The 10,639-nt window shown below is 50.0% G+C and overlaps 1 protein-coding gene across 1 annotated transcript; it reads left to right on the forward strand.

Annotated features, from left to right (window-relative positions):
* Window positions 1-9: 9 nt before the first annotated feature.
* Window positions 10-9,775, forward strand: LOC309804558 (uncharacterized protein). The gene is made up of 5 exons (XM_082621974.1): window positions 10-898; window positions 2,847-2,881; window positions 3,757-3,859; window positions 7,020-7,092; window positions 8,899-9,775. The coding sequence occupies exons 1-5, from the start codon at window positions 836-838 to the stop codon at window positions 9,318-9,320; spliced, it is 696 nt and encodes a 231-aa protein (XP_082478100.1). The 5' UTR covers window positions 10-835; the 3' UTR covers window positions 9,321-9,775.
* The last annotated feature ends 864 nt before the right edge of the window (window positions 9,776-10,639 follow it).

Consider the following 10,639-nt stretch of genomic DNA (forward strand, 5'->3'; position numbering starts at 1 on the left):
ATCTCGGTTCACAGAGACCAGGGGAAATACGTAAGTCACGTGACACCTGCCAGGGGAAGAAATGCGCCCCATACGTGCCCGTGGATGTGACGGTGTTCTGTGGGCAAGTTGCCACGGAGAACCTCACGGAGGACTTTACACAGTGTCTCTTACTCTAGCAGCGGTTGTCGTACCAACTTCTAAAGAGTATTTCTTCTGGACTGTTTATCTGTTACGGAATGTTACATGGATGGGATGAGGATGTGAACAAGGAATAAGATCTTACATGTGAAGACGCACATCAACACTTGCTGTCTCATGGTTTCCTTGGGGCAGAAACCTGGTCGAGTGAAACTGGGTCTCTTCTCTGCACCCCACAGACAGCAACCGTGTGCCCCCAGGTTTCGTTCATCCCTGGAGGTTCTGGGGGAGAATCCACTTCCAAGCCCACTGGGGACAGTGACAGAATTCACTTCTCACCTTTTCTCGTCCCCCTGAATCGCAAGTTAGCAATGGCAGTTTAAGTCCTTCTTACGTTCAAATCTCTCTGAATTATTCTTCCTGGGTTCTCCGTTTTTAGAGGCTCAGATGATTACACTGGGCCCACGTGGCTAATTCAACACGATGCTTTTGTGTTCGTTTTAGGTCTAGTGCAACGAATCCTCACAAACTAAGGGGCTTGAAAGAGGAGGCATTTGTTCTCTCTCAGCGTCAGAGGCCCGACCCCAGGGCTCAGCAGAGCTGCTCTCTCTCTGAGCCTTGTATGGTCGCGCAGCCTCTCACAGCCCATTCTGAGCCCCCAAAAGTCCACATTTGCTGATATGTGTCCTTTCTTCCTTCTGTATGTCCCACCAGCATGAAGCTCACAGAGCTGGACTCCACCATCAGCAACCTAGGCGAGAGCTCCTCGGGGCTGCAGGTAAGCACGGCGCGGGGCCAGGGGCCAGGCTCAGGGACCCGGGGGAGGACCGCACAGCGCAGGAGTTGCCTGTTTGACTCGCTTGTTTTAAACATTTATAGTGTTTCTGGGGCTGCTACTCTAACGGAATGTTCCTACGTCCATTCTTACATCCAGACGGGCATCTAGATCTTGTGTTAGGCAAAGTTTTCTTTTATACGATGCCAAAAGCACTGTCTATGAAAGAGAACAGTGGCATGCGTGTACCTGGCGAGATGATCGCATCTCACGTCGTCACCTTGTGTGTGAGAGACAGAACCTTGAGATCTAGTCTCAGCAAATTCCAAGGACAGTCACCAGGATGCACGTTAGACCATAAGGTTTATTTTAGAAGGTCTTCCTTTGGGTAAACCTATTAATAAACTTTTGGTCCCAGGAATTGCACTCCTGAGAATGAAAATAGACTCTAAGCCTTCCCGGGTTCAACCCAGTTCTGCCGGTTACCTGGGCGGGGAGCCCTGTGCATGTCTACTCCTGTGCAGACCTCTAAGTTTATTGATGATGACTGCAGAGATGTTTCACTAGCACAGTACCCAACACTTGGGAGCACGCAACTGTTTCTTACCATTAACTTGAAGATCCAATCGTAAATGTGGACAAAGCTCTATTGCAAAGATGTTCACCATAACATTGTTTACAATAATGAAAAATCTGAAATAATCTAAAAATCCAAATTCAGGTGAATGATTAAGTAAAATGGGATGAATATCCAGTCCTGACAGATGATGGGCCAATTGAAAATTCTGGCTTTGAAGATGAAATAATAAAGTTGAATGCTTCTGATGTAATAGGTGGGGAAAAGCAGTATATAAAATTACATATATGGCATGTTTGCAACTGTATAAAACAAAAACCAAATCCTATAAATAGGGAAAAAAAGATTGACAGAAAATGCATGAAAATGCATTAGGATGATTGAACTCTGGGTAACTTTTAGTTTTCTTTTTCTATTTTCCAAAGTGTTATCTGCGGTTGCATGATTTTTGAGTAAAAATACATGAAATATTTCATTTTTTAGGTTAAAAAAGGAAGAAAAAAAAGTGATACATTGGACATCATCAAAGCTTAGGGTTAGGGTTAGGGTTAGGGTTAGATTCGAACAAACTCTTTACCAAAAGGGATCAATGGACAGCGAATAAGCACCTGAGAAGAGGCTCAGTGTCACTAGACACCGAGGAAATACAAATCAGAACTGCAATAAGGTATCACCACACACCCGCCAGCGTGGCTGTAAGCGAAAAGTTCACTGATACCAAGTGTAGTGAAGAGGCAGGAGGTGGAGGCCTGTGCCCTGCGGGTGAGATGTGGATGACAGGCCAGGCCAGCAGCACCTGGAGCCAAATACATGCTTGCATGTGACCCAGCCTCCCCACTCCCGTCCTCACCAAACAGGAGTGAAAACACATGCACGTGTGGCAGTGTATTTCTCTGCTTGGGCTGCAGAGGCCAGGCAGCCCAAACTACACGTTTATTTTCTTACAATTCCGGAGGCTAGAAGTCTGCAGTCAGGGCGTGGTCAAGGTTGGAGCATCTCTCCTTGGCCATCACACGGCCTTCATCCTAATCTCCTCCTCATGTGAGGAGACCAGGCACAGTGGACTAGGATGCACCCTAATGACCTCATTCCACATTAATTGCTGCTCTAAAGGCCCTATTTCCAAATGCAGTCACAAAGTCACGAGGGGCTAGGACTTCAACATAGAAATGGAGGGGATGCAATTCAGGCCAGAACCCGAGGACTGGGGGTAGGGTACCACCCACCAGAGATCCTTCCCTGGACCTGGGAGCCCCTGAGGTACCCTTACTCAAAGTCCACTGATGATGGACTTGATTTTGTGTAAGATAAGCTCCATGTCGAGGGCTTCTTTTTTAACTTGATGAATCATCATTTACTCCTTTCCCCCCACAGGAACTGGATGCCAACCTGAGTTCATCCACAGTGGGGTAAGTCTGTGAGCTTTTCTCCCTGACAATGGGCTGTGTACTCCTCTTAACGCAGATTCCTGAGGAGAGTGGTTCATCTGTGATGGGGTATTTGAAGGAAGACATAATAGAAAATACAATTATTCAGGCAACTCTCTGACACTGTCACCCACGGCTGTCCCCCAGCCTGGAAAGTCCTGAGTTCTCCCTGTCACCTTCTTTACAACTTACACCTGAGCTAATGGACACATACGAGTCATGCTTGTTTGATTTCTCTCTCTGTGAACATGTAGGACGCCCTTCCGATGGTTTCCAATAGTGTCCTCCTGACGCAGGCCTGAGTCCGGTGGGCGCTGAGTCTGTTCGCCTTCCAGGAACACGGGCCAGCCCACTGCCCACCTCCCTGCCTCAAGGGCAGGAAGTGGCCCTTTACAAAGGCCCCGACCCAGTTTCAAGCACACGTGTTAAAGCGTATGCTCTGTCCCCTGGCAAAACTGTGTGTGGCCACGAGAGCCTTATATCTTAGAATAGCGTGTAACAATGGACACACTCACAACTTGACAGTAAGTAAATTACTCTTTATTCACTTACTCAGCAACAGGGAGAGTGTTAAATAAAAAGCTACTTTTACAAAACATTTCCTATGTTGTAAGCATTTGGAGATTGCACCCTTACCCTCCAAGCTCAATCACTTTCATCTGGTGTCATTTAATACAATTTAAAATAAAAATTAAAAGGAACAAGTCATTTACTTGAATCTCACACACCACACACACACACACACACACGCACGCACATGCTCACACACCTCTCCAGCCCTCAGACACTGCACGTGGTCTCCTTCCGTGTCCCCCACATGCCAACCCCCGCCTCCCTGCTGCTTCTGTTTCCCACAGCTCCAGCAGAGTGAAGTGGAAGGGGTTCCTGCTGCCACGGTCCAGGCGCTCAAGTGTGACCCCCCTCAGGACCATGGGCCCAGAGAGCTCCCTGAAACTCCAGGTGAGCCCGGGGGACCGACCTCTGAGCCCCAAGTGCAGAGTGAGGCTCTGTGTAGAAGTCAGGCTCCCCAGACTGAGGTTAGGATGACTGGTTTGCCTGTGACCCAGGAGTGCTGCTCAGGGCAGCCCAGCTGAGTGCAGAGCAGCAGAGAAAGGGGGGGCCAAGGCTGTTCTTGGCCGCGGGATGGTGTGTGTGTGTGTGATAGAAGCAGACGGACCCCAAAACAGAGGCACCACCAGCGGCCCTTGTGGGAGTCCTGATGTCCACAAGCAGCTTTGAAAGACTGTCTAGTACCTTTTCATTTTAGCCTGAAGAATTTGGAGGGGCTGTGTAAACTGTGTTAAGTCTATTGGTGATAGATTCCCTCGGCATTTATTTACCTGAAGATGTCTTGATTTCTCCATCATTCTTAAAAGATACTTTTGTTGTGTATAGAATTCTTGGTTGGCAGGGGTTTTTTTTTTCCTTCGTGACATTATGTCACCCCAATGACTCCTGGCCTCCATGGAATCTGATGAGAAATCACTGTTTATCACAATGAGGATCCCTTGTTTGTGATCAGTTGCTTCTCTCTTGCTGCTTTCAAAATTCTCTCTTTAGGTTCTGAGAATTTGGCTGTAATATCTCAGTGTGGATTGTTTTAGTTTACCTTGCTTGAAGTTTGTTAAGCTTCTTGGATTTGTAGATGCATGTTTTTCATCTTTGGGAAGCTTTCAGTCATTATTTCTTCAGGTATTTTTCTGTTCTCTTCCCCTCTCCCCTCCTCCTGGGACTCCCAAATGTGTATGTTGATACCTTCGATGGTGTCCCACAGGTCCATCAGCCTCTGTCCACTTTCCTTCATTCTTTTTTCTTTACGGTCTTCAGACTGGATAATTTCAGTTTCATCAAGTTTTCTGATCCTTTTTCCTGCCTGCTCAAATATGCTGATCTCCTCCAGTGAATTTTTTATTTCGGTTTTCGTGTTTTTCAGCTCCAGAATTCGTTTAGTGTCTTTTTCTAATTTCTACCTCTTTACTGATATTCTTATCTGTCCGTACACCATTTTCCTGATGTCCTTTACTTCTTTGTCCATGATGTCCTCTGCCGCACTGAGCATTTTTGAGACAGCCGATTCAATATCCTTGACTATTAATTTGAAAGTCTGGGCTTCCTGTTTCTTTGTATGTTTTATAATTTTTTGTTGAGAACTGGATATTCCGAGTATTATAATGTGGTAACTCTGGAAGTCAGATTCGCTCCTCAGGGATTATAGATTTTTGCCTGTTGAAGGTTGGAACTATGTGCTTGTGACTTTTCCAAACTATTTTTGCCAAGTGTGTATTTCTCGTCACTGAAATTTCTCTTCCGTTATCTCTGTGGTCAGCTAGTGACCTGACAAAGCCTTTCTTAAATGTCTGGCTGCAAATAGAGGGGAAAGGTTCTGTCCCTTTAAATCTTCCAGAAGGTGGCACTGACGGAAGCGCTTGCTGCCAAGGGGGCCAAAACCAAGGCAGGCACCTGTGCCTGCCCCTCAGGGCAAGGCCAGACCAAGCAAAACACACAACCCCAAACTTGTGGAGTGCATCAGCCAGCTGCTCTGGGAATGAAGGTTCTTCTGCCCAAAGCTGCAGCAGGACTAAAGAACAGAGGGTGGCGGCCTCTCCCTCCCCCCCAAGATGTTACAGTATCTGATCAGTCTCCAAGTGTGAGATGGGTGACTGACAGCTCCTTACAGCATGAGGGTTACCTCAGTGGAGGACAAACGTCTAAAGCTTGCGACTGCACCCCTTTTCCCTAGCAAACCATTGCTGCACTTTTGATACACAACCTTCTTCAACACAGTCATCAGCCACATCCTTCCCCACAAATCTCCATTCCCCAGTCCTCCACTGTTTCACCTACCTGCTTTGTCTGGTTTTTATTTTCATTCCAAAGTAATATTTTGTTTCCCCTTAGTTCCAGTAATTTTTAGATGGTTTGGCAACACCTCACCTCGCCTTTGCTTCCTGGGCATCACTTCCTCTGTGTATTGTTTCTCACACTGCCCTGTCTCTACCAAGATTACTGCTCCAGTGCTTTCATCTGGGGGCAGACACCCCATTGTTGCCTGTGGACTCAGGAAGGTTTGTAGCAGCGATCGTTTGCCTGGCTGCTCGGCCTGCAGTGGTCCCAGCAAGTTATCCATTGGGGGTACCCCCCCCCACAACCACAGCAGCACCCTGCCCCCCTCACGGTGGATTCCATGAGGGTCTCTCCCACCTTCCACAGCACACTCCTCTGACCATGTCCTTCTGTGCCCATTTGCTTCCTCCTCTTTGGGAGCTGTCTTTTCTGGCCCAGCAAGGGTTTCCCTTCTTGCTTTCCCCTGAGGTTATATCTTTACCCCTTTGTGTATCTATTTATCTATTGACTATAATTTTAAAGTATTGGATCAGGGAAGGGAGACTATAGCGTATTTTAGACATGCTGTTTTGATTTAGAAGTCTCCTAGTGACATGTTTACTTGTAAGTCTTTCCAAAGTTTCAAAGAACAATTTTGCATAGTCGCAGTCTCTGGTTCCTGCCACATTCAGCACTGGAAGTTGAAATGATCACCATCCCTGACCCTTTGGCAAATCTGGCAAGAGCTGTGGTCACCCTTCCTGTTGGCTAGCTGGCAGACATGGGACAATAAAGTCTTCAGTCTGCTGGGCCAGGTTAGCACCAGGGCAAGGAAAAAAATGCCTGTATTCAGATGTGGGTGTAAAACACTAGGGGCTCCCTGGTAGCCAGACCCCAGCACCACAGAGCAGCGAGTTATATGGAGAAGTTGCCAGGTTTGCGATGACTTGTGTGTGCCCCAGGCACCCCCCATTTCTCGTGCTGGGAACCCACACAGGTCTCCTTGGCTTCCATGAGACCCTCACACGCATTAGGCAAAGCACACTTGTCTTTATCCTGATGTACATGCTGGAGAAAAAGCCAACATTCTCCACCAGAAGCAGTGGTGGTTCTAGCCACACACAGAGATGAATGCTCTGAGGCTCTAGAGGTGACCGACTGCCCACATCTCAGAGCTCATCCAGGGGAGAGGCAGGCTTGTCTGTCTCTAAAACATCCTCTTGTCACTACATTTTGTCCCCTTTGGCAGTTTAACAAATACTGCATCATGGATTCCATATTACTTCTCTTTCTGTAGAATGCAAAGGATCAACAAGAAATAAAGCTGCAAATGGAAGGAGACATGGCTGAAAACCAAGGCTCAGCTTCAGGTTAGCTATTTGGCAATTTGGGTCATGTTGAGATCTACCCAAGTGTGATTTTCTACAGAGTTAAATATTTTCTAAGGAAAAAAAAAAAAGGAGAGAGAAATCAGCATGGAAACTCAGGGCTGGGACAGTTGTCTCTGTGATGTGTCCGCAGACAGCTCCTGACATCCCATGTGTTTGCCTTCCCCACTCTGTGCCAAAAAGCAGTCCAAGGGGTGGAGCTGGACCCTGGCCGAAGCACCAGCAGCGAACGTCTGCCCCTGCCTGAGGGCTGGCTCTGGGCGTCCTTCTGTGGCCACCAATCCGAGCTGTGGACCCCAACCAGTGATGGTGGCCAAGCTCATGGTGGCCACAGGGGGCAAGGTCCCACCAGAGAGTCTGGATGGCGACTGGAACAGAAGGTCCAGTGTGCTCCATGGACACTCCAACTTGGCTCCACCACATCCCACCTGCCGGGGTCTCGAGTGATTTCACGCAGTGTCTTCATTGTTTGTGAGTCTTCATCCTCCCAGAGTTTAAAAAAATATTCACCACTCAGCCTTTCACCAACTAACGTTCATGACGATATCGTCTCATGAGTGTGCATCCCGGTAGAGCCCACAGGGCACCTCCTTGAGCTGTTAACTCTTCAGCACGCTCGATGTAGGACTCGGAGACTCTGACTCCTGGAAGGGAGATGGAGGCTGGAAGGGTTAACTGGTGTTACGTTATTCCACGTAAGCTGGATTTGAAGGCTCACAAACACAAACATGGCATCAATGAAGCAGGGAGGGGAGAAGAGAGAGGCTGTTCCATGAGCCCGAGTGTGCAGGTTGATTCTGAGGACAGAGGGTGCTCCCGACAAGTGAGCACCATAGGTGTGTGAGGGTGCGCCCACGTGTGGAGGTCCTCCTAAAGGTGATGATGAACCAGCCAGGCGCTGAGGGGTTCTCAGGCTGGGACTGAGGCAGGGAGACCCCTAGAGAGAAGCCCAGGGCACCTGCCAACCCTGGTGACCTTGATCTTCACCGACGTACAGGAGGTAGAAACAGAAGGCCAAGTTCAGAGCCAACTTAACTTTATGGGTTAAGTTGTCCCATAAAACTGGAACCCCAAAATGTGGAGGTGAGCCAGAGGACCCCAATTCTCTAGCCCCAAAGGACATAGGAATAATCAGCCTCAAACCTTGGGGATGTGAGGAAAAGAGAAAACTCATTGCTGACTATTCGGAACACCAGGCTGTCCCTAACTTTGTGAAAGGGGGCTGATCCCCTGAGCCCTCAAGCTGAGAAGTGACATAGAGGGTTAGGGTCATCCTGGGTGCCAGGCGGAGACCCTCTGAGACTCGCCCTTCATTGCTTGCTGCTCCTTCATCAACGACATCACAAAGAGAACTGCACAGAAGGTGAGCAGCTCTCAGTAAAATGACCGACTTCACATGGGGACAGAGCACTGGCGTGAGAATCCACAGAAACTGTAGCAGAAACAGACACAGAGGCCTCGGGACTCATCAGACGAAAACACCAAATAACTATGAGGATTTATTTTGTTTAGAGAACTAAAAGGCAAAGTTCAAAATATCTGAAGAGAACAGAAAACTATTCCTTAATTACCAAACACATTTGAGGAAGGATGAACTAAAACTTACAGAAATGCAAAAGGGCAGGACAAGAGGTGCATAGAGCTGAGCCTGGTCTTTGCTGCAACGGCCGCTCTGTGCCGGGTGGGGCGCCGTGTGCCGTGTGCGGGGCCGTGTGCCTGGGCTCGGAGCCCCCCACCCCTGCACACACCCCTCCGAGGTGCTCACGGGAATGTCTCCTTTTTCTGCAGGAGCCCAGGGACCTGCGCCGACTGAGAGCCCCTTCCAGGGCTCCTTCTCCGCCAGTGTGCTGCCTGTGAAGTCGGTCCCGGAAACGCGCACTCTCCTGTTCCCTCTGCGTGGCCACAGGAAAGACACGTCGTCCCAGAGGCACTGTGACGTCCTCCCCAGCAGCCAGAAGCCCTGGAGCTTGGAGGCCACGGTCTTCTACCTCCCCGGGAGCTGCCAGGAGGAGCCTCATGAGTGGGCAATGGTCAAGAGCCTGCCCGTCATCGAGGAAGAAGAGTATGGGATGAAGGTGACCCCTGTCATCAGTGTGCAGAAGGATTGCAGCCCCAAGGAGGCCACTGAGCCCGGCATCCCCACCAAGGTCACCGTGATCATAGTGAATGAGGTCCCAGAGCCCGAGGACCGGGCTGCCCAGCCTCAATAGAGCAAGCGTGTCCCCCAGGGCCCCAGGACGCCCCTTCCTCCAGAGCTGCTCACACAGCCTGGCCTCATTTCCAATTCTAGGAGGAGACCTGGGTGGGCCCTGCCGTCCACGGCCAGACCCCGCGGTCCACCTTCAGACCCCACACCCTCTGTGAGAGTCAGGAGGGAAGAGGGAGCATGAGCCCCTCTGCTTCTGGCTACGTGGGAAGAGTTTTATGATCTCTGCATTTCACTCACTCTAGAAGCCATATTTTAAAGACTTTCATATTTTTCTAAACACGTCTAAGTGTTATTCCAGAAAGAAAGAGGATTCAAGATGGAGTGGGTGCCATGTTTTTACTCTGTTGACTATTAATGTTTTTAACTGTATGAATTTAAGTAGCTTTTAAGAAAATTCTTCAGAATTCCTTAGTAAGTTTTATAAGAAAAAATAAAAATTAATTTTAATGGCAATAACCTTGAAATCAGTCTTGGTAAATTTTAAGTCCCCGGGTTTCAAGTGGCTGCTTCTGTGAAGGCCTGGCCGCCGCTCCCTGGCCTGCCCACCACACTAGTGCTGGGCTCTGAAGTCCAGTGTGAACCAGGCCTGGTTTGGGCCTCCAGAACTGGCTCCCAAGCCCATTCCCGGGGGCAGCCACCCCAGCCTTGTCCCGGTCACTCCCCTGAATCGGGCCCCCTGCAGGCGGTGACCATCCAGGGCACAGCCTGCCTCACCCGCACGGCCGTGGTCATCCCCACCAGCACGGTCCGAGGCCCTGGGCAGGCTACTGAGCTCCCATTTCCTCCACTGAGCCGCACGCTGATGACGTCCCCTCCTAGAGGGTCAGCCTCCAGGCCGCCTGTGTGGCCCCTCATCGGGAGAGCACACGCATGTGTCGTGCGTGACGCAAGGAGCCCCTTGGCCTCACCTGCTCATGACCATGTTCTTCAGTCACAGAGTCCGTTTCCAGCGCCCTCCTCCTGATGGAACGTGTTCTCCCTTGGGGACCACCTAGAAGACCCCCACACGCCCTTGGGCCTCTCCAGGGTGGGGGTGCCCTCCTACAGCCCACCTCCCCCACCGCACACACTTCTCATTCCCATCAACACAGTCGGGGGGCCCTGCCTCCAAGCCGAAGACAGCTGCGCCCTCTCACCTGCGGGAAACCTGGAGCGGCCCCTCCCTGTCCCTGTTTTCCTGCCACCTCCAGCCCTCTCTGCCCTCCCCACAGGGTTTGGGTGTCCCTCTGGGCTGCCAGCAGCACTCTGGCTCCTGCCCCCAGGCCCCCAAGTCTGCAGAGACCTGGTCCCCACAGGACCTGCTAGTGGAACTTCTGTCAC

Source organism: Mesoplodon mirus, assembly GCF_964341445.2.
Source record: "Mesoplodon mirus genome assembly, chromosome: 5".
NCBI lineage: Eukaryota > Metazoa > Chordata > Mammalia > Artiodactyla > Ziphiidae > Mesoplodon > Mesoplodon mirus.